We start from the raw sequence: 25,285 nt of genomic DNA on the forward strand, positions 1-25,285 counted from the left end.
ATGGTGTCCCTAGCCTCTGTTTGCCAGAAGCTGGGAATGGGCAACAGAGAATGGATCACTTGATGATTACCCATTCTGTTCATTCCCTCTGGGGCACCTGGCACTGGCCACTGTCAGTAGACAGGATACTGGGCTAGATGGACCTTTGGTGTGACCCAGTATGGCTATTCTTACATTGTGTAAGGATTATTGAGTAAAGTGCATATATCCAGACCTACAAAATGTGCCAAAACAAACTTCTCAAGTAACTTATTTAAATTATGTTAGCTTGACCTAAAATTTTCTCTGGACACTTTCACTTATAAGTGAAGGAAGCTATTAAGTATTTGCCCTGTTTTAGGAAGCTACTGGAAGGAGCTATGTTTGGGAGAAAAGTTGGTGAAAATTTATTTTGTCCCTATTAAAGAGTGATGTTACTATGATATTTCTAGTAAAGGGTGGAAGGAAAGACACATCAGTATCTCTAACCTGCTGATGCAGGTAAATGATGTGTTGTAATGAATTAATTATTACTTACGAAGAACCATTGACGGCAAGACTTGCTACAAGCAAATAAAAAACTAAGGTGTTAGCCTCAGAGTTGCTTATAAGTTAAGGGCTAGATTGTAGCCAGCTGCTGTGTGAGTGCAAAAAGGGAGGCGAAGGCCTGTACAGGGGAGTACAATTGCTGCTACCTCCCACTGCCCCCAATGGGTGTTGGTGTCTGAGAGAGGGTAGGGAGAAGGTGGGCCATAGCTTTATCCATCATGCACCATCCCAAAGAGCTCCCTGGACTGCACACTGCTTAAGGTTGCAGGGGCTCCAGAAGGAAAGTGGTCCCTCCAGTGCAAACAGAGGCGACATGTGGAGGGTGGGCACACAGGGTTGCATCCCCACCCCCCACCCCCAGATTTCTGCTTTCCATTTGGCTCTACTTCATGAAGTTCTGATGTACCAGGGCAGAGCCCACTCAGTCCCCTGCCACCTCTAGGTGCTATGGGCTAGGTGGGCTCAGTCCTGCTTAACTCCTAACAACTCAGAACCTTCCCCTCTCTGCATTCTCTACTTGGACACGATGCAGCCAGTCTAACAGGACCACAGCCCATGCTGAGCTCCCTTCTTCTTCCCATTGTTCCCTCGCCCGGACTTTTCCACCGCCGCTTCTAGGCTCACACTCACAACCACAGCCTCGCCCACCTCCCGCAGCCAGCCCACTAGCCAGGCACCCTGTGGGATGGGGCTTCTCACCTGTGAATGGCTCTGCTTCAACTGCCAGCAAAAGTCCAGTCAAAGTCAGCAGGCAAGTTTCAATTTTCCCCATGTCCCCCACCTCCCAGAGGCAACACTTGGGGCGGTCAAGTGTCTCCCAACCTTTAAATTTTACCCTCCACCCCCACCCCCATCAAAAGGTATGTGTTGTCTCTGACAAGGGTAGAATCTTACCCTAAAAGACAGATGAATTTATAAGAATACTGAAAGACCATGGGAATAATGGAGAAAGGGAAAGACAAGAGAAGGCCTGACCGAAAATAAAGGGAAAAGGAAACTACTCTTGGGAGAGATGAGTTTCTGTGTTGCAAGTCCATGTTCTCCTTGGCTTTATTTATTCTAATAATCGGGGTGAGGGAAGACACAGCTAATGCCTGAGTGGATGGGAGTGACAGGAAGGCAAGCTTTAAAAAAACAGTGAGGTTTGATCTTTAACAAACAATAAAAGAAATCACCTACAGCAGAAAAGAGGACAGATGCAAACTGGCTCTGAAATCAGTGAGTACGTATTTCCCAGGATCACTCCGATGTGAGACATTTCCCTGTTTACTCTCCCATAGCCCTACAGGTAAATCGCTGCTATTAAAGATCCTGGAACAATTTCAGCCCTGGTGTAACTATTGCACAATGGAATTACTCCAGGAATGAATTTGGCCCATTGCTTTCAAAAGTGACCACCACTAGAAACGCTGCATCCTTACTGAAAGACCCAGTTATCAAAAGCTGTAATATAATTCCGTGACTGAAACCAATTAATAGAACAGTGAACTTTCTGATGCTGAAATGGCAGCTATAATAATTTTGAGTCTGTATTTCTTTAAAAGATCAGGGTTCTGAAAAGCCCATTCTGCCTATTTCATTGACATTTTCTTGAAAATTACTCTCCTATCTAAGGCACAGCAATTTTCGTAGAGTCTGGATCATTTCCCCATATAATCGTCAAAATTGGGCAACACTTCCCCTCTTAGGAGAAAAAAAATAGATGTGGAAGTGCCCTCTACTTTAACCAGAATTGTGCTTTAGATAGGTTTCTGTGCTGGCCTGGTATTTGAGAAAGCAAGTTGTATTTTTTCTGAGCAGAGATTAGGAGTCAAGTTTTCAAAATCAAGATCCTGGTGGGGAAAAAAAAAGTTTGCTTATGAATACAGTATTTGTGCATATGGACCAAGTAATTTATAGCGTTTCATTTGCACTGTCATAGTTCTACAGTCATAGTTGCCTTCTGTTAGGAAGAGCTCTTTCAAAAGAACTATTCATCAGCTTGGGAAGTCTGTCTTTGTACAGCAACACAAAGTAAAACAGATTGTACACTACACTACAGCCCTCGTTTTAAAATTGCTACCCAGAAAATTTTACTGTGACATGAGAATGCAGAACACAAAGACAGAGGAAAAACACACTGAGAGCATCAGATGGGAGGTTTTATGGAAATACAAAGCATTATTACAATGCAATACATGTATTCAAATATTAATGTATTTAACTTCACAGCCCCCTTTGAAAGAGGGAGGTGGGTAAGTATTGTTTCTACCCATTTCACAGATAAGGAAACTAAGAGGAATTAAGGCCATTTTTCCAAATAGCCACCGATTTGCTGTGTTTCGGGTTTTGGGGGCCTAATCTGAGACACTGTAAAGTGCATCACCAAAAGAGAGGCCATGAAAATCTGTGGCCGCTTTTGTGATTTGCCCAAAGCTTTTGTGATTTGCCCATGTAGCCTGTTGTAGAAATGTGAACAGAATGGACCCCCCCAGTCTGATCTGAGCCTCAAATAAAGCCACTTTTTACGCTATAGTGTAGGAACGAAGTTTTAAGTGAGATTATGGCTGTATTTCTTTCACATAATGTTAACTTCTAATGTGCTTTTTTGGATATGGACACTTCCCAAGAGGTTTATAAAGCAACTTTAATGAGCTTGAATTCTCTGCAGAGTGAGTAACAATAGATGGGCTTTTATCTTGTCCTCCTTCTTATTTTGAAAGCCATGGACACTGTCATTGCAGCATTTGGGTACCACCAAGCATAATTATATACAGCAAGGCAAAGGTGTTTCTCCAAATACTTTTAGAAATATGTTCAGACAGTTCATTTGGCTAACATGCTGAAAAACAAATTGGAACATCAATAAATAGGCTCCTAGGAAATGATGCTGTCAGACGAATCTTTACAGATTTGAGAGTTCGAACTCCTAACGGGAAAATCATAGAACAGGAATTGGGAAAAGAATTCCTAACACTCCAAGTTGGTCATGGAAAAATAGAGTAGTCATGGGGAAAATGTCAAAAAATAATTGAAAATATTAGGAAAGTTCATTTAGAAAATCCCTTGTTTAATATAAGTAAATGGTAGTTTAACCAGCCTTTTCACATTTTTTATTTAATATGTAAGTTTTTGAGGGAAACGTGTCCCCTGTAAGTTCAGGTATTGACCATTTGACCCCCTGAAGGATGGACAAATTCTGTCTTCTGTTATATACAAAAAAACCTCAGGATCAATCAGGAAACACCAAAATCTGAGAGCAGAGCTTGTCTTATAATATCCGTTAGGCTTCTTTCATTTCCACTCCTCCTCATACAACTGTCCTATGTTTAAATATGGGACTAAACCAGAGTGAGAATTCAACTATCTCGGAACAGAGCCCTTGTCAGCAGCCCATGGTGACTGCAGAAGCTACAGCACAGGCAGGTGGCAGTGCAACATATTTAACTCTGTCCCATCAATGTGCCTGAACCTTGATAACGGCCACCTCTAAGGATGCATGTTCAACCTCACTGCTCTTTCGGTCTGTGGCATATCAGCTCAGCCTGCCAACACATGTGCTACTTAGATCCTTTTGATGGTGTGCATTTATATGTAGCACCTTCAATTTAAAGAACTCAATATAATTCACCAGTATTAATTTGTCTGTTAGTGTTAGGTCAGTTCCATTCCACCCTGTTTTACAGGCAACGAAACTGAGATAGAGCTAGAAAGAGAACCCACATCTCAACTCCTCGGCCTGTGCCTTAACCACAAGTCTATCCTTCCCTCCCTTTTGAGGTGGCTTTATGACATCGATACCCATTCACTAGGAATAGAACTAAGACATGGGTCAAGTCACACAGGACACTGAACAGCCATGATTCCGACCTGAGCTGGAAATGGAAGTAAAAGGTTCTGTATTCTATTAACAATCCCTGGGCCATCTGATTTGTCCCAGTTTAGGTGATATCATTTCATATACCACAATTCTTTGCACCAAGATGCAAAATATTCTCTTTGTTCTCTTTTCAAATACTATAGAATCATAGGACTGGAAGGGACCTCAAGAGGTCATGTAGTCCAGTCCCCTGCACTCATTGTAAGACTCTAAGTATTATGTAGATCATCCCTAATAGGTGTTTGTCTAAAATGCTCTTAAAAATCTCCCATGATGGAAATTCCACAACCTCCCAAGGCAATTTATTCCAGTGCTTAACTACCCTGACAGTTAGGAATTTTTTCCTAATGTCCAACCTAAACCACCCTTGCTGCAATTTAAGCCCATTGCTTCTTGTCCTATCCCCAGAGGTTAAGGAGAACAATTTTTATCCCTCCTCCTTGTAACAACCTTTTATGCACTTGAAAACTGTTATCATGCCCCCTCTCAGTCTTCTCTTCTCCAGACTAAACAAACCCTCATAGGACATGTTTTCTAGACCTTTAATCATTTTTGTTGCTCTTCTCTGGACTTTCTCCAATTTGTCCACGTCTTTCCTGAAATGTGGCACACAGAACTGGACACAATACTCCAATGAAGCCTAATCAGAGTGGAGTAGAACAGAAGAATTACTTCTCATGTCTTGCTTACAACACTTGTGCTAATACATCCCAAAATGATGTTTGCTTTTTTTTGCAACTGTGTTACACTGTTGACTCATATTTAGCTTGTGATCCGCTATGACCCCCTGATCCCTTTCTGTCGTACTCTTTCCTAGGCAGTCATTTCCCATTTTGTGTGCAACTGATTGTTCCTTCCTAACTGAACTACTTTGCATTTGTCCTTATTGAATTTCATCCTATTTACTTCAGACCATTTCTCCAGTTTGTCCAGATCATTTTGAATTTTAATCCTATCCTCCAAAGCACTTCTATACCATCCCAGATTGGTATCATCCACAAACTATAAGTGTACTCTCTATGCCATTATCAAAATAATTTATGAAGATATTAAATAGAACTGGATCCAGAACTGATACCTATGGGACTCTACTTGACATGACCTTCCAGCTTGACTGTGAAGCACTGATAACTACTCTCTGGGAACAAGTTTCCAACCAGTTATGCACCCACCTTATAATAGCTCTATTTAGGTTGCATTTCCCTAATTTGTTTATGAGAAGGTCATGCAAGACAGTATCAAAAGCCTTACAAAGTCAAGATATACCACATCTACCGATTCCACCCATCCACAAAGATGTTATCCTGTCAAAGAAAGCTATCAGGTTGGTTTGACGTGATTTGTTCTTGACAAATCCATGCTGACTGTTACTTATCACCTTATTATTTTCTAGGTCAGCGGTTCTCAAACTGTGGGTCGGAACCCCAAACTGGGTCAAGATCCTGTTTTAATGGGGTCACCAGGTCAGGGTTAGACTTGTTGGGGCATGGGACTGAAGCCAAAGCCCGAACCCCACCACCCGGGGTTGAAGCCTAAAGGCTTCAGTCCTGGGCGGCGGGACTCAGGTTACAAGCCCCTGACCTAGGTCTGAAGCCCGTGGGCTTTAGTTTTGGTCAACCCCTGCTCCGGGGCAGTGGGACTTGGTGTTTGGCTTTGGCCCCGACCTGGGGCGGCAGGGCTTGGGTGGGCTCAGGCTTCAGTCCAGACTCCTGGGGTCGTGTAATAATTTTTGTTGTCAGAAGGAGGTTGCGGTCCAATGAAGTTTGAGAACCCCTGTTCTAAGTGTTTGCAAATTGATTGCTAAATTATTTGCTCAATTATCTTTCCAGGTAGTGAAGTTAACCTGACTGGTCTGTAATTCCCCAGGTTGTCCTTATTTCCCTTTGTATAGTTTGGCACTATTACCCTTTTCCAGTCCTCTGGAATCTCTCCCATCTTCTATGACTTTTCAAAGATAATCACTAATGTCTCAGATATCTCCTCAGTCAGATCCTTGAGTATTCTAGCATGTATTTCACCAGGCTCTGGTGACTTGAAGACATCTAACTTGTCATGACACATCTAAACTTTCAACATGATTATTTGCTGCACCTACTGGTCAACAGCTATATAAAACAGAAGTTAATACGAGGATTCTCAAAGAAAGTGGGACATTTGCTGTGCTTAATGGCCCACCAATGCCTTGAATGCTCTTTCAATTTATGAGACTGGGCAATAAGATTCAAATGAACAAATTATTTTCCCTAGCTTGAGGCCATCTAATGTTTACTCAAACAAAACAGTTATCAGACTACCCAAATTATGCATAATCTGTCCTTCAGTGATCTTCTGAAGTTATATGGTATCTCTCTTAAAATGGCTTTTGGGCCTTAGTTGTCTTTTTACCTCACAAGGCTGCAGAATTAATGACTCTTCAAATACAAAACTTGCTCACACTTATTTTGGTCTGTTTCCTCCTCAGCAACTATAGCTGTTGTTTACTCCTCAGGCCTGGTCTACACTACCGAGTTAGGTTGACATAAGGCAGTTTATGTCGACCTAACTCTATAGATGTTTACATTACAATGGTGTTCCCACCGATGTAAGCTGGCCACTACATTGACCTAATAGCTCCACCTCTGTGAGAGGCGTAGAGCTTAGGTCAATGTAGACACTTCATTACTACCATTGCCTGTTGTCTGTCAGATACACAGGGCTGACAGCCCGGAGCCTGGACACTGGGGCTGACAGCCCAGAGCTGCGCCGCCGCCTCCCAGTGAGGGACTGGGGAAGGAGAGCCCAAGCTTGGCCACCGCTCGGGCTCTCCTCCTCTGCAGTCCCTCACCGACAGGCTGCCCGGCTTGGGATCTCCTTAACTCCCTTCCCAAATCCCTCACTGGGAGGCTGGCAGGCTTGGGTTCTCCTTCCCTTCCCCCCAGGTCCCCACTGGGAAGTAGCAGCAGGACTCCAGGCTGTCAGCCCCGGCAGGCACTCTGGGCTGTCAGCCCCGGAGCAGGGGGGCAGTCCAGCTGTCAGTACCTCACAATGCCCCACTTCAGTCAGTAGAAGCACTCTTGGTGAGGAAGTGCACTGCTGACAGAAAGGGCCAGGGTGGACATAAAAAAATGCAGTAGTTACTGCGATGGCTGTATGTCAACCTAACTTAGGTCGACTTAATTTTGTAGTGTAGACAAGGCCTCAGTAACTGCTGAATGGCTTTCTCTTTCCAGTAGGTGGAGTTGAGACTTCAGTCATTTTTTCACTGTTTCTACTATGAGCATGAATACAAATGAAGCAAGATCTATACCACTTTGTTCCACAGAGTTACAAAGGGCTAGAATCTCAAGTATGGTATGTTCTTGATAGTGTGAATAGCTATTTTAGAGCCTGGCAAATCTGTGGATATCCACTTTACATCCACTAATATGCACAGACCATACGGATGCAGATACAAATTTTGTACCCATGCAGGACTCTAACTATATTTCACTAAAAGACTAAGTTCCGATGTATACATGCACTCTGTGTATGTAATTATGGAGTTTAGGAATTTAATCTTTATGTTTTTGAAAAAGGAATATCTCAGTAACTATATCAAAATGAATTCCCCAATATCATTAGAGTCAACTTACATGCAAAGTTTTTATTAATAGTTTAAAGAAAAGGAGTACTTGTGGCACCTTAGAGACTAACCAATTTATTTGAGCATGAGCTTTCGTGAGCTACAGCTCACTTCATCAGATGTAGCTCACGAAAGCTCATGCTCAAATAAATTGGTTAGTCTCTAAGGTGCCACAAGTACTCCTTTTCTTTTTGCGAATACAGACTAACACGGCTGTTCCTCTGAAACCTGTCATTAATAGTTTATAAACTATTAATCAAAAAGGAAACAACAGAGTGAAAAGGCCCAAAGTTCTGGTTCCTACTAGACATCAGGAAGTAGCCACATCATTCCTGACAGCTTTAGACTGATCTAAACAAATGGCCTAGTCCTTCCACTTCCATCTTAACCAAGGCCCCAATTCCAAAAGCTGATTCCTGCACTCACAGGATTTTACTCTTAGGATCAGGGCCTAATTTGCTTCATTGATCATTGTTTGTATTACTAACACTGTCATTAATTATTCAAGTGACTCAGGCTAGAATGAAGTAAAGAAATAATAATCACTAGGCTAGCAAACTACGCAAAAAATGGCCCAAATATTCTGAACTATAGATAAATATATCCATGGTCATAATCTTAGAGATGTTTCTGTATACTGAGGCAGACTAATACAGGTTATACAAGTCACTCAATGTATGGGATTCCATGAAGGGCCATTATGAGCCATCCAAATCCATGAATTCAATGACTTTTGCATCAAAATTGAGGCATGTGGCTAAGAGCATTATTGGCAGTAGATGTCAGATGCTTGTAGCACTTACTGGGTCAAACTTAGTTCTGATGTTAGTGGACTCAATGGTTGAATTTAGACTCTCACATCTAATCCTAGTAAAATAATGCTGCCCGATACTTATAATGCTTAGGAGCACTTCTTGGAGCTAATCCAAGCAGCACTAGCAGTGACCCCTGATGGGACACACATCATTCTGTACCAGCGGAATAAGAAATGTGAGATGTTGCATTGGAGTAGTACACTCAGATTTTCAACCTTTCTATTCATTTGCAATCTAGTTTATGATATAAAAATGAGAAAATAATTAAACAGAGAAAATTGATATGATATTTTCCAATATATAACCTTCACAAATGTCAAATTCAGGAAAATATAAAGTAGTAGCTATTTCCCTAGACTCAGGGCACTTAGATCCATCAGTATATATTCCCAGATAACTCTAGAGCAATTAGTGTTAATATATTCTAAAGATATTGACTTTTTGACAAAGACAAGGGCAGCTTTATTACTTAGCTCATTTAGACCCACATTCACAACAGGAGACTGAAAAGAGAAACATTTATTAGACCTGTCATCATTAAGCTGGGCCAGAGGCAATCCTTTTAACTGAAAGCTATTATGTGAAATAATCTATTAACTTTAACACACAAGAATAAATTACCATAAGATCTGGAGGCAAAAGTTTCCCAACAATCAATTGAACAAATCTTAGTAGGATTGGCAAAATCAGCTGAGTTTTAGATAAGCTGATAAATGTAATATACAGTACAATGATTTATATTTTTCCTCCACATCCATGGCCTTCCAGTCAAATTCACTTACAAGTAAACTTAACAGAGTGGAAAGTCAAATTTGTACTCTCTAGTGCTCCAATTTGATTTGGGGGTAAGAATTCCTCCTTAACCATGTGATAATTTTCTTTCATCTGATTAGTTGTTCATGTATAAATGGAAGATATTCTCCTCCCCCCTCATGATTTCTGAGAAGAGTTCCTTGTTCTGTCTCTAGAGCCCCAATATAAACTTGTCACTCCATCAGAAAACGTCACCTTATTTGGTTAATGTGAAGAAATTCTAAGTTACAGTGGTCAACAAAACAGAAAAAATCAGGTTAGATCAGAGAGCAGGTTTGCAATATGGCGGGTCAGCTTTTTGCACATTTTCGGCTTGATCCCACTCACGGAAGTCAACAACAAATACAGAGTGGACGTCAATGGTGCAGGATCAGACCCTTTCTCAAGAATACATGGCTATTAAGTAGGAGGTTCTATAACATTATATTATCGTGATGCTAATTGGTGATAGGTATTTCATTGTATAATATCCAACATGAAGTGTGTAATTGAATTTTTCCATTTGATCACATTCTCCTTATTCCCCAATACAAAATCCTTATTCCCCAATACAAAATTCTATATACCTGTGTAGAAGACAAGACTTGACAGAAGAGTCAAAGAGACCAAGAAAAGCTCAAAAAACATTCTTCTTCTCAAAAAACTCAAATGGAATCATATGAAACACATGCTCCGCAATTACCATCATCTTTTACATATGATCAAAGCAGAATTTATATATTAGTATTTTCAGTATTAGTATGGCATTTGTATCGAAGCACTTCTTTATTCACATAGCCTATTATCCAGGAGTGAAAGTAAGATAAAAGACTTACTGGAAGGGTCAGGGCTTCGGGCAGAAGAGGCAGAGCTGGGGGTCAGCCTCCCCTAGCCAGCCCTTCCATGCTGCTTGGTGCTGCCCAGGGCTCTGGTGGTAATTTAAAGGGCCCGGGGCTCCAGCCAGGAGCCCCGGGCCCTTTTAAATCACCGGACCACAGGGCAGCTGCCCCTCCCCCCCCCGCCACTGTCTCCCCCGTCAGCGGCCCGGGGGGGGGGGGGGGGGAAAGGGGCAGTGACGTTAAAGCGCTGCCGTGGCTTTAACATCAGCTGTGTACCGGCCAGTACTGGCAACCACTTCTTACCAGTACACCATACCGGCCCACTTTCACCTTTGCTGTTATCACGGTATGTATTACAACCACACTCTGGAGCACTGAAATGAATTATGCGGATATGACTCATCTGTAACTTGATATCAGAAATTATTTTATAAGAAGATTGTGGTTGGGGTCAGTTTCCTCATGTTCCTGAGATACTGGAGCCAGAGGACAGCTCCAAAATAGAAATGTAAGCCAGGGATGATAAAGACCTCACTCAGGATGAAGCTCTCCCACTCAACCAAGGGTATCCAGAGGACAGAGAAGACAAAGCAAAGCCCACCCATGACTCTTCCAATCCTCCCACTAGCTAATTTTTTTGGCCGTATGGGAGAGCCCCTATCCATGGTCCTCTGTGGTTTGTCCCTTTTCCTCTGCTTTCCTTCTCACCTCCCTCTTTTAGGGTATGTCTACACTGCAATAAAAAACCTATGGCACAGTCTCTGAGCCCAGGTCAGATGACTTGGGTTCACAGGGCTCAGGCAGAGGGGTTATAAAATTACAGTATGGACATTTGGGCTTGGCCCTGGGCTTTGAGACCCTCCCCCCATGCAGGGTTTCATAGCCAGCGCTCCAGCCCGAGCCCAAATATCTATAATGCAATTGTGTGGGTCTTTTATCGTGCCATGGGTCTTTTATCACAGCATTGACGTCCCCTCTCACATACAGGCTGCCCAGGACTGTAGTAACTTTTGTGGTCCCAGCAAAGGGGGGATAGATGAGTTGGGATCTACAGAGCGCTGGTTGAGCTGCTGGGGACTCATGCCCCTTCCAGAATCTCTGTGAGATTTCTATAACAGAGTTTCTGCATAGCCTCTTTGTAGTCCATAATGTGCTAGCCTTTGATCAGAAGCAGGCAAAGCTTCCTGATGCAGGAAGTTGACATGTACCCCAAAATCTGGGTTCTCATTTCCCCCAAGGAGAGACAATCAATTGTAAATAATTAGTAGTAATGTAGTAATGGACTGACTACATAAGTAGTTTCCCTAGCCATTTTAATAATGCTTTCAGTTACTGCACATACCATTACAAATGTCAACACCCTCAATAATGAGACTATTAGCAATATCAGCCGGAGATAATGCCCTATAAAGGATCCAGCATTTTTTTTTTCAGTTCCATCTCCAACAGCTGCCCCCTTCATTAAGTATGGGACACATTTGTTTTGGATACCAGTTGCATAAAATTGTTATCCAGAAGGCTGCTGATAAAATGTCTCAATTTGCATAGGCATTCAATGCAACTTACATCGATGATAGGTCACTACTTTGGGAGAATAAAGAGAAGCTGCACTGCTCCAGAATAGGTCCTTAACCAGTCAGAGATGAGAAAGTACATCTGTCTAGAGGTAAGGTAAGAATTTTACTGTTAGTACATCACCATCCTCCTTACCCTTCCCTAGCGGGTTGGGTAGTACAGTCGCAAATCACAAGGGAAGGAACTTACCAATAGCATAGTTACTACAGCTAGCAGATTAATCCATAGCCCACTTCCACCCTCATCCACTCAAAATTCATTCTCCCAAGAAAGGCCTGTCCTTACACACCATCATACCATTAACATACAGTGTGTGTTAGATAGAACCATACAGTGTGTTAATATAAAGCTCCACTGTAAAACAAAAACTCCTGAATTCCATAATAAATGTTGCCTGCATTATTAAGGTTTAAACTGCATAGCACATGTGCATGCAGTATGCCTGCCCTTACAAATGTAGGGTTTCCCCTACACTGGCACAGACATAGCTTCATCGGTCAACCTCTAGGAAGAGAGGGCATGGCATATAGTCCTGATTTTTAACTTAAGCAAAGAAAGGACAGAGTTAGTTTAGATCTCAGAAAAGACTTCTCTCATAGAGTTACTGGGATTTGAATCTACTGAAGGTTCTAGTGGAAGCAGGTAGTATTAATGAGTGTAAGAAAAGGATGGATATTCACTTAGGGTAAAGTTATGGCAGGCCCAGGCATAATGTGATTGAGGAGCATGGACACTGCATGAGGCTATCAGTGGCATCATTCGCCTTCTCAAAGGGGACAAGTGAGGAAAACACAATGATGCAAAACCCTCTGCAGAAGCCAGCAGAGCTGATCAGGCACAAGAGGGGTAGGAATGCACTGAGCACTTGTTTAAATGGTTGCAGAGAGTCTGTGAAAAACAACACGGGGACCCAAATCTGGGGTCTAGCTGAGCTGTACTTGGCACACGAACAAAGGAAGAGGGGGTAAATGTAGCTTTACTTTAGTGTTCCCCTGATCTTAGAGCTGGCTCAGGGCTGATTTGGCCCCTCATATGACTTAGGGTAGCTTCCAATTGACTCTTAATTCCACATGGCTGCCCAAAGCCCCAAGGAGCTGTTCTGGCAACCAGGATAGCCACAGAACTGCAGTGCTTCAGTCATACCCCTTTTTGCCTAGCCACATCCACCATGCTGGGGGCTCAGACTGTGCTGGCTCTATAACACCTGGCTTTCCTCTACACTGGGGAAATATTCAGGGGGCATTTAAATCAGTTTTACAACCTACTTGCACAGACAAAGCAGTGCAGAGAAGCTATTGCAGACCAAGAACTGGGCTCTTTAGATCTGAACAGTGTCCATATTATAAACCCATATCTGCATGCAGCAGAGACCCTCGTCCCTGGAGCCCTGGTGGTCCAGTAAAGTGCCACCATTGTGTCTTTGCATAGGTTTCACTGAGTGAGGGGTTTTAATAAGTCCCATGAGGCTTGTATATTGAAAAACACCCCTTCAGGTGTCTAGTTTATTCAACCCGAAAGGCAGAAGCTGACACAGCTAAGCCTCCTCAGCTTCTGTGGCACATGCCAGCCTATCTTTCAAACTGCCCTTATGGTTTCCCTCATTTAGATAGGAGTTTCCCACAGTGCTCCTCCTTGGAACTGGGTTGTAGTTCAGGCCACTGGCAGGGCTTTAACCAGCTTCTCTTCCAGCTGGGCCCTTTTCCCCACTTAGTCCATTCACCCTGAGGCTGGGAGGGTTCAGTAAGCAGACCTTCCCCTACTGCTGTCTTCTCCCTGCTAACTCAGGGCCCTGCAGGAGCCTATTAGGGGGCTTATTCCTTCACCCACTTACTTCCCTGGTCCTTCTCACATGAAGAGAGAGCAACAATACCCAAAGTCCAAAGGTGCGAACAATTTGATGTTTATTGGGGTGAACTTCCAGCAAGCATGATTCCAGTTTCCTTCCTTCGTGTCCCCCTTCCCAGCTCTGACACCACAGAGCCTTACACCTGTGTCCCTGTTCCCATTCCTGCCCTTAGCCAAACATGATTCCAATTTCCCCACTCCCATTCCCTGTTCCCATTTCCCACCCCCGTCCCCACACACACTTCCTGATTAATTGCAGACTATGTAGTAAAACTTGAGTTCCGCTTAGTTATACCTTAACCAATCATTTTACTGAAATTTAAGTAACAAATCCTAACATATTGTAACATGATTATGTAACCAATTATATCACACCACCTTAATTAGTTTACACCCAGCAAAATTAATTATACAGCAGACAGAAACAATCACAGAACCAGACAGAGACTATGCAGACAAACAATAGCAAAGTGGGAACTATAATGACAAAACAATACAGAAGTGAGGATTTCACAACTACAACTATAAAGACATAAGGGTTTCCCAGCTGTGTCTATTGATAAGTGAGTTCTAACAGAAAACTATCAACCTAAATTTCCTTTTATATCTTCTAGGCTCTTCCCTTTCTCTGGAGGTGATAGATCAGATCACCTTCCTAACAGCCCCAGATTGACGAGTTTGGAATGTGAGGATGTGACCATTCTCTTTCCAGCTTATGGCTGCTTCTGCTGCTTAGCCAAAGGCCTTAGCCTAAGAACAAGGCCTCAGACTGTCACAGTAAGAGAAGGACCTTACACCAGCAGACAGTGATTTTGATTCTTTCTTCTGTAACTCTATAACTAGCTAAGTGATAAGAATACACCTAAATTCTTAGAGTAGAGGCCTTTACAGACAGGCCTGAATATCTATATCCTAACAGAGCCTTCTTGCTCCCTGTAGTTTCTACAGGTATCTGACTTGCTATGAAGGTGGAGGCAGCATTTATGCTGGCCCCTTCTCCGAGCTCATTCCTTACTGTCTGGGTGAAAAAGGGAACCCTACCTCACCCTCTCTTCAAGGCTTCAGGTCCCAGGCTGGTAAAAACACAGTAACAGGATTCCTTCTATCTGCTACTCTTCATAGGACCCTTTACCTCTCTTCCCATATCTCCTCAGGTCTTATATATCAGACCGCCCAATATTCTTAAAGACCATGACACATGATGGGGAGGACTGACCCATAGGCAGTCCTGCCCTTAAGGGGCAGACTACCCCATCGCACTGCAATAACAGGGCTATTGCTTCATACTTCTTTTCAAGCAAAGTGTTTAGTTATGGTGAGGAGGTACCCTGCCCCAGCAGGAATGCTGAGTCCTAAAGTCATTGGGCCTGGCTCAGGCATAATGCATCTTTGAGCTCTTAAGAGCGTGGCCACTGTACCAGGTGTTCCAAGGGTGCAGTGTGCACTCATTCCTGCCTCACACAGAGTTCACTCTTCTAGCCTGTGGAGAGGAGTGATACAGGGCAATGTCCCACCTCCTTCACACCCATTTGGGAAGGCTAGCACTACCAAGGGAACCTGCACTGGGGAAGTCATATGCTCTCGTTGTGTGCAGCTAGGGCAGGAAAAGTAGCCTTGCAAACCCACATAGGTCTGGGCATAATCAAGCCCACAGATCACAAGCTTTATTTTGATGGATTCTGTATTGTGAGATCTTTCCTACTGCAAGTCACTTGCAAATACGATTACCATATTATTTTGGCAGAAATAATTCAGCAGGAAGGATTTTCACAACAGCGTAAATTATGAAAAAGCACTGCATTTTTAGCAAAGCTTGACTGATAGGCATGCAGTCATGATTACCGGGCTCAGAAGTGGAAGACAAACAGAGCTACTATATCATAGTGCTTATGCTGCAACAGGGGTATGGTATATTGCATTAAAAACAGGAATGCAACAGGAATATGAGACAAGAAACTTATGGAGAAGAAAATAGCATCCACATTTTGTCCAAGGGCAAGGACATGATCATAACAATTGCATGTATACAGCATCTTTCATCTGGAGATCTCAGAGTGCTTTGTAAAATTAAGAGCTTCACAACAATCTTGTGAGGTAGGTAAGTAATATTATACCCAGATTACTACTGAATAAGTAGAGGCACCAAGTGCTTATGTGAGTTTGAACAAAGTCACACACTTGAGTTGCTGACAGAATCAGAAGTAAGACAGGAGGTATCAACTCTGTTCCATGCTCTGACCATTAGAAACCACTTCCCTGGCCATCTTATATCTTCTCTAAGTATTGTATTGCTTCTATAATGCTATGCTGGTTTTTCACTCAGTAGGAGTAGTCTCTACTCGTTGAAAAATGGCAGTATTTTCCTAGCTACAAACTATATCTATTTATGTTTTAAGGATACTCTGAAAAAAAATCCCACCAGGTATTATAATGGTTTCAATCTCTTTTTTGCATTAGGTTGGGCAACTATTGGGAAGCTTTCTCGGATGTGCAATAAAGAACATCGGATAAATGACACACATCTTTTACCCTTAAGGAATATTGCTGAACGTGTACTCTATTTGAAGAAATATATTATTTTACTAAAGACTTTGTCTGACTACCATGGCTGTGAGCACCTTTGGAGCATTTATTTGTAGCTTGATTACAAACAGCTAATGGCATTGTACATACAGAGCCATTCACTAACTGAAATGGAAACCCTAAGGCAAGTCCAAAGCTTTGGTAGCTTTGTTGCCTCTATCAGAGCATCCTGGCTGGTGTTCATCATTATTCTAGTTACTTACAGCTCATCTTTGCATATAAGAGCCCGTCCTCTCATCCCCAATTCTCCTTTCCTCTCCATCTGGAATGCCCCTACAGAGCTTTGCAGTGAGAAGACTGGAGTGCAGCTGGATTTGAGAACCTTCCACTTGGTAGGAAGCACACTGAAGACATCCACTGAGCAGAGTATTACTATATTCTATGCAGACAGGCTCGGCAATTATCCTTACATAGATGAGAACACAGGTGAGACATTTAATGGTGGGATCCCCCAACTGTGTTCCATGGAGCATCATTTAAAGAAAGCCAGTGATGATGTTAATTTTTACATCCCTTCAGATGAACAGGTTGGCTTGGCTGTCATCGACTGGGAAAACTGGAGGCCACTATGGATACGGAACTGGGGATCGAAAGACATTTACAGAGAGGAGTCTGTTGAGTTTGTTCAGCAAAAAGATTTAAGCATATCAGAAATCCAAGCCAGGACTTTAGCCAAAATGGAATTTGAAGCTGCAGCAAAATCATTTATGTTGCAGTCTTTAAAACTGGGAATATCAATGAAGCCGAATCAATTGTGGGGATATTACCTTTACCCTGACTGCTATAACTATGATTACAACCAAAATCCCCACAATTATACAGGAAGCTGTTTAGATATTGAAATAGCAAGAAATAATGAGCTTAATTGGTTGTGGGAGGAAAGCACAGCACTTTACCCATCTGTCTATCTGGAAACGGCCTTGAGATCTTCCAAAAATGCACCACTCTTTGTTCGTAACAGAGTTCAAGAAGCCATTAGAGTTTCTAATGTTTCCAATTCCACCTGTCCACTTCCCATTTTTGTATATACACGTCCAGTATTCACAGATTTCAATCAGGAATATCTCTCTCAGGTGAGTGAGGCTTGGCTAGCTCTTAAATATTTGTAATGTAAGGCATACTAAATACATAGGCACAAAGCATTTGCAAGATGATTAAAGTATCCTACAGGGGGTTTGGATGTTTACTTAACAAGTAAATGAAATTGTATTGAAATGGAAGTGTACAGACAGACTCACAAAACTTAAGTTTTTTCAGCAACTAAATTCAGCCAAGCCAAAAGGATTGAATTCTTCCAAACTTCCTCCCAGTACCTTATGAGTAGTACTATATCCAACAAGTAGTGAAGTACTATGGAAGTGGAAAGAATATTGTAGCATGTTAATTGAGGGAAAATATGAATAAGCTGTTGTTCCAGCCTGACTGGTTAGGGGCTATTAAAATTAACTGGGGACAATTTTTTTTAAGTGATGTAGAAAGAAAGTATGAAGATTACTTTTTAAAAGATGTTTCAGTTGAGTTTTACCTCAAGAAGGATTAGGAATATGAAGTGTGGTCTGCCCTGGTTTTGTTAGAGCAGTGGGTCTCCACCTTTCCAGACTACTGTACCTCTCGCAGGAGTCTGATTTGTCTTGCTTACTCCAAAATTTCACCTCACTTAAAAACTGTTTGGTTATAAAAATCAGACATAAAATGCAAAAGTGTCACAGTACACTAGTACTGAAAATGTGCTTACTTTCTCATTTTTACCATATACTTATAAAATAAATCAATTGGAATATAAATATTGTACTTTAATATGTATTTAATCATTTCAGTGTATAGTATATAGAGCAGTATAAACAAGACGTATGAAATTTTAGTTTGTACTGACTTTGCTAGTGCTTTTTATGTCAGCCTGTTGTAAAACTAGGCAGATAGCTAGATGAGTTGATGTGCCCGCTGAAATACCCCTGCGTACTCTCAGAGGTACATGTACCCCTGGTTGAGAGCCACTGTGTTAGAGGACCATAGAGCTCCCAGGGATGTCTACTGTGAATTCTAACTCTGTAACTGAAGAAGCAAGTTTCTCAAATCTTTAAGAGAAGCTTCCTTTCTCTAAAATGTTAAATACCCATTGTTGATTAGGTGTTAATAAAACAAACAAGAAAATTAGAGGGTTTTTTTTTTAAACAGTAAACCCCTATCCCACCCTGTTGCTCATTTTTTGTTCTCTGGGCTCTTGTGATGTCACCATTTCACTAGTTCTGCTATCATGGAACTTGCTTGTCTAGAGCAGGGTCAGAATTTCTGATGTGAAAAAAGAAGCAGAATTAAAAAAAAATCAAAACAAAACTTTTTATTTACACCATAAAGAGGCAAAAATGGCACAAGTCCACTGAGTGTTGCCTTTATAGGTCAATCTTAAGTATGATGGACAAATTCTGCTCCCATTTATACAGTATAATTCTGTAAATTTGGAGAAACTCCACTGAAGTCAGTGGGGTTACCTGGGATTAGACCTGACTGAACAATATATAAACAAATATTTTAAATTCACCTATGTGTAAAGCCCAGGATCACCCTGTGTCTTTGCCTTTCCTGATGGCAGAGTGTCCCAAAGCGGTTGACTCTTCCCCCTGCTGCTTTTCTGCTTTGGCTCCCCTTGCTGGCCAAAGTTAAGCGAAGCATTGCCTTGAACCCGAGGTCTTTCATGTCCCAGCCTCAGGTAGCACTTTTGAACTGGGACACCATCAACTTTGATTAGCCAGTCGAGGTGAGAAGGGGGTGGGACAAAATGGTGATCAGCTTGGAGAAGTGCCAGTGTGTCTCATGAACTTTTACGAGCTCAATTTGAGTCTTAGTTCTGTGATCATAAGACATACTCAAAAGGGTGTTAGGTGGCAATGTTGTCTTGCATTATCTGCTCAACTCTGTTCCAGAATCCACCAGCATAACTGAGAGCAGAATGTGGGTGTAATGTTTGTTTAATTATTTACCGCTTTCAAGGTGGTTATTCTGGTTATGTAAAACTTATTGTATGTACTGCATATTACTGAAGCATACTTACTTTATTATTCATCCTTGCATGTTTGCTTTCAGGATGACCTTGTAAATACCATTGGAGAATCTGCTGCATTAGGGGTGTCTGGAATTGTAATCTGGGGAGACCTGAATTTAACACTGAGTGTGGTATGTCAGATTAATTACATTCAATTTTTTAACAAGCAATACATTCTTTTTCCTTAGAGATGAAAAGTTTTAGGTGTTAATTATTATTATTTATTTACTCCTCTCAGAATTTCTACTTTAAATAATGACTAAGTAGTTTTCAGAAGACCCAGTGTCTTCTCTGAGAAGAAAGCAAACACCTTTAAGGCTTGTTGGCATCATCTGCCACTATACTTAAATAAAACATCATCCCTTCAGAAGTCTTTTTATATCAGTGTTAGTACTTAACTTTTAATCTGATATATGCTGTTAGGGATGAGTGGCTAGACAAACTACTATGCTAGCTGCTGGCAGGTTGGCACTTGTTTAGTCAGTTTAGGAGTTCTGAAATTTCTTCATAGCATTCCATCCTAAGGCACAGAAAAATATTCAGGCCTTGTCTGATGCAACTATTTTTATGATCGTCCTCACGGATTGTTGTTTTTTTTAATGGTACATTTAGGGAAAATATTTTAAACATTAAGAGGGTGCAGCCTGTTACATTTCATGATTAGTCTGTTCTCTATTTTGTATGCAATGGATGATAATACCTAGACTGACTCTTATATGAGAAAGATGCATGACAAAAGAGGGGAAAAAAATCTTTTCCCCCCTTCATTTACTTTAGGAAGATCAGCCACAGTTTGAGAAACACTGTTCTAAGGATGCTCCAATAAATCTTATGAACTAGACCATTTGTATACAGTCAAGTCACTCCATATAAAATATTGTTTGTGCAGTTATTGTACTTTCACCCCCACCCACAGTCTACTAAAAGGAAGGAATTGGAACTGTCTAGCACTGTTGGTATCTCCTGAGCAGAAAGCATGCCACATAAATATTTATAGTTCTTTAAGGACTAAATTTTCAAGAGAGTCTGAACATGGACTCCATTTCTACATGCTTGATTTTGATATGAATATCATTTGCATCTGTAATTTGTGCACACAATTATTATGACAGAATTTACATTGGCAACAGCCTTTAAAATTAAATTTGCAAGTGATTAGTATAAGCAAATGAGATTTTGCATAAACAGATTGTAACATTTATCTACACAGTTGTGCAAGTTTTTACATGAGTAAAGCTGTGTGTTCATGGAACAACCTTCCAGCGGGGATATGTCAAGTCATTACCCTCTTCATACAAATCTCTCCACTAGACCCACTTCTGCCACAACTCCTCCAAGAAATGAATCAGCTAAGAATTGCTAGCTAAAATATCTTTAGCTGTCCTCTCTTTATATAAAACAAAACAATACTTGTGCCACTCATCACTCTGACTACTTTAATGGTATATTATATCCTTTCTCTCCACATTTTGTATGTTTTTCCCGCAGGTGCTTTTGAAAGTGTTATCTTGTGTGCCTCGGTCACTTTGGGTGCCACTGCAATCAATATAAGTGACCTAGAGTAACTGACAGAATCAGTAACAGTAAAGTCCTGCAGCTCTTCAGAAGAGTGGAAAGATAGTAGATTGTGTTGTTCAAAGGCATGTGCTCTAAATTGTCCAAGAACAACACAGTCTGTTCCATAAAAGTTAAAAATAAATAGACAGATACAAACTGGATTGCTTGAATTAAAAGAATCCTGTACTAAGGAGTCTTCCAGACTCCTAGAAAGGTCACAGGTTGGCATAACGTAAGTGATAAAAATCGAGAGATTCTAGAAATGGGAGGAAATATCTATAGTTGAAATAAAAAGAAGTATTTTAATTGGTTAATGTTACCTAGATGAGGTGACCATAATGGACAATGTTTATCTGGGCTTCACCAAATGGGAGTGGGAAGGATGCATGGACTGGAAGGAGCAAGGTTGACCATCTTGGCTGCCACTCCCACTGTCTTCTGGCTGGGATCCACACTAACACCACTGGGCCTACATCATCCTAATCCTGAAAGGCATCCTGACCAGACCAGATCAGACAAGAGAGAGAGGGAACTAGATGACATTGCTACCTCTACCAGCTTTGGCTAAATCCTAAACAAGGCCTGGAACATGAGATTTTGGTTTCTGGTGTCACCCCCTCGTGTGTAATTTTCCTTCCCTGCCTTATTCTTCTCTTTCCTAGCTCACTCCTCTTGCCTTCTGTCTAAAAATAAAGAGTGTGGATAAGCCAGCCAACACAACTCTTATCTTTCGTAATATAGCTGTGAGCTTGTGATCAGAGAGGCCGCTTAAAACAATGCCTAAGACAGACTGACAGTGGTACAAGTTCGACAGGTCTTGGAGTGGCTGATAATGCAATGTGCCTGTGCTTCTCCAGCAGAGAGGCTGAAGTACAAATCAGCATCTAAAATAGAAAAAAACAGCTTCCATCTTTACTGTTCTGTCCTCTTCTCTTTCATGTGTTTGTTTTGTTTTGTCTTAAAGAAAATGGGGCTCAATTTCAACAACAGCTCTAGACCATCCAAACGAACTTCTCTTTTCCCCAGAAGACCAGTTACCACCATCTAAAAGGCTGTCAGACAGAGCTGTCTCCTATAAAAGACTGTTTCCAGCTAAAGGGAAAGGGAATAATGGTTACCGTTAAAATGAAAGTCTTATTCAATACTTCACATTTCAAATGCTCAAATGCTTTAACTGTTTCCCCTTCTTTTTCTATATCTTTAATAAATGAGTTATAAAGATTTTTATAGTGGAGTGTATTACAGTATAGTAAGCAATAACTTGATATGAAATCCCAGACCACACTTAACTCTTTAATGTTTTAATAGTAAATAAATGTTTCATCTTAGCCTTTGCTAGGTCCAAGACATACCCTTTTCAACATAACAGGTGGGAAAAGATAAAAAGCAGAGAGATCTCTTAGGCTTTTTCTACACTGGGTTATTATCCTAATTTCAGCCATTGGTGGGCAGCCATTGATGTAGCTGTATCAGTACAAACCCTAATGCAGACAGGGTAAACTAACTGCTATCAGCTGTGATATGTTCTGGTACAGTTTACCCCAGCAGTAAGCTGCACTGGTGCAAATAGTAGTTTTGCGGGTCTACACTAGGTGTTTGGTGTCTAATCAGGGTAAATTCCCAGTATAGATATAGCCTCAGAAACAAAACATACCAAAAACCAACCCCTGCCCCCAGCCTCTAATTATGAAACCATGCCAAGGAAACAGGAAACCTGTGCCAATTACACAAGAATTTCTCAGTCAATGAGGCATGTTTTGAAGATATTCCTCAATATGAAGAAGTTCCCAGAACTCTTTCTGTTCCAAAGGCAGAGCCCTTGGAGTGTTCAGTTCAAGCCATAAAAACCCCTGTCTTCTGCAGCTGACGGATAGTCAGCTCAGTGGAAAAAATTAAGAGTTTCATAGGGACAATAATTAGAAAAAAATGACCATTTGTGAAGACCTAGAATTCTTCAGGATCCCCTCAAAATAAAAGGAATTTTGATCTCTCTTATAACTTCATTAAGCACATCTGACTCAAAAAAACTACAGGCTAACCTTACATAAATAAAGTGAAAGCTTTAATTCCTTTGCTTTCTGATATTTGAATGCTTTTAATAAAATCTCCAGCATCTACCTAGCATAATTTTTTCATAATTATTGCACTGTATAATAATTTAATAAGTGTGCTTGCTTCCAACATCCAATGATAACTGGCTGTCTGCATTTGCAATACTTCAAGAAAAACATTGATAATTAGCTATGACAATGTTGTTATTGAAGTGACAACCATTTTCGTATTGAAAATGTTTTTAATATGATTTTCTTTTCACAGAACACTTGCAGGACTCTGGACAGCTACCTTAGGCACACTCTGAACCCTTACATCATCAATGTAACCATGGCAGCCAAAATCTGTAGTCAGGCATTATGCCAAGACTCTGGTGCATGTGCACGAAAGAACTGGAACTCCAGTGACTATCTTCATCTGAACCCAGAGAATTTTGTCATTCAGATGTCAAAGAATGGGAAATATGCCATACAAGGGCAGCCATCCTTTCAGGATCTGCAGCGATTTATAGAAAAATTTTATTGCCGCTGTTATGCAGGCTACAATTGTGAACTTAGAGTTGATATAAATGACATCCACTACATCAATGCCTGCATTTCAGAAGATATTTGTGTTCACGTATCCTTAAATTCACTTTCTAATGTAGAAGCCTCTTCCAACACGAGTATATTTTCATTTATCCCACAGAGAAACATAACATTACCTGCACATAATGCAACAAAAGATTTTCAGCAGACTATTTGGAATAACACATTCAATGTATCTACTGCAGGACACATCAACGTCCCAATTAACAGCAGTGGTGATTTAAAGATAACTGATACGCATAGCTTCAGTGGCTCGTCTTCTGATGAGATGAAGATACTGGATGTGGTTTGTTTAATTCTAATTTTGAGAAACCTAATCTAAATGGCACAACTGAAGAAAAAGAAAGAAAGAAAGAAAGAAAGAAAGAAAGAAAGAAAGAAAGAAAGAAAGAAAGAAAAAGAAAAGGCTACGTTCAGCATTCTGGAGTTTTTATTCCCACAAAAGGACTATTCTTGAAAGGAGATAAGTAGCTGCAATTTCTGCGGATTTATCTGGATCAGTCCCATTTTCTGTGCCTCATACTGTACATCAGCTTTTCAGTTTAGTTCTATAAACTACTATTTGTGCCAGAGAAATACTGGTCACATCTTTGTGTAACAGAATAATCCAAAAAAATGAACATTTTGTAACTAATTTTTATATATAAAAAAACATTTGTATGGTTGAGGGAGCTATTTGTAATAGAAGATTTTATGTGTCAAAATAAGCATGTGAAATTCACTTCAAACTGAACTTAAATGGGTCTTGACTAATATATAGACTTAGTGATGGTTCTCCTTATGGGGTGAATTTTCATCCAGTGTGAACATAAATACTAGTTCCTACAAATACCTGGATTAACTTTAGAGTGGAGGAAATAATTTGAAGCCAATTTCTACTTTTAGAACATATGCAAGGACTTTGCTATATATCCCTTATTTAAATGTATTCAAAGACTTTTTAAAAGTTATTAATTTTATCCTATGGAATGATTACAAACAATTCACCTCAAGTATCTAATATTCAATATTCCAAATTTGGTCTGTATTGGCTAAGTGTGAGTGGTCACAAAAGTCATGGAGTATTTCTGTTCTTTCTCTGAATGAGTTAAACTCCCACCATCTGAAGGAGGTATTGAAGAAGCTACTGGGGTTTGAATTTCTGGGGAAGAGAGCAGTTGAAGGTTTTAAGGGATCACAGCTCTTGAACCTGGGCCTGTGGGTCCCCATGTAGTCCTCAGACCACAGCCACTCTCCATCAGCTTGATGGTATCAGCAGGGAGTGTGGGCTGCTGGACCCTAGTTCATCATAGGCACTGCCCACAAAGATCTCAATTGGAGAAGCTGTATGACCTCTCCCATTGGCTCAGACTACTATTTAAGACAGAAGGAGTTTTGGGAAGTTGTCTGAGCAACTCAGCAAAACTCTGGCTGGCTGCTACATTGGTCCAGTGCTTAATTTGTGCCAGGGCTGAGCCACGGCACCTCTGGGCTTGCTGCATCAGTCATGAATGTAAAACAGTTGCTGGAGCCCTGGCAACTACTTGTTGAGCCCCAGAACTTTTTTCATTACAAATTAAGCACTTACCCTGACTTTTTGCCTGACTCCTGGGACCTGTCTTGTTCCTGATGT

General features: G+C 41.1%; 1 protein-coding gene across 1 annotated transcript in view; it reads left to right on the forward strand.

The window, feature by feature from the left end:
• Positions 1-24,078, forward strand: part of LOC125630897 (hyaluronidase PH-20) — a 48,914-nt gene extending 24,836 nt beyond the window's left edge. The window contains exons 2-4 of the mRNA XM_048837118.2: positions 16,312-17,510; positions 19,519-19,608; positions 23,351-24,078. Of these exons, the coding sequence (XP_048693075.1) occupies positions 16,512-17,510; positions 19,519-19,608; positions 23,351-23,995 (1,734 nt within the window). The 5' untranslated portion in view covers positions 16,312-16,511 and the 3' untranslated portion in view covers positions 23,996-24,078. The remainder of the gene's footprint in view (positions 1-16,311; positions 17,511-19,518; positions 19,609-23,350) is intronic.
• The last annotated feature ends 1,207 nt before the right edge of the window (positions 24,079-25,285 follow it).

Source organism: Caretta caretta, chromosome 1 (assembly GCF_965140235.1).
Source record: "Caretta caretta isolate rCarCar2 chromosome 1, rCarCar1.hap1, whole genome shotgun sequence".
In the NCBI taxonomy this organism is placed as follows: domain Eukaryota; kingdom Metazoa; phylum Chordata; order Testudines; family Cheloniidae; genus Caretta; species Caretta caretta.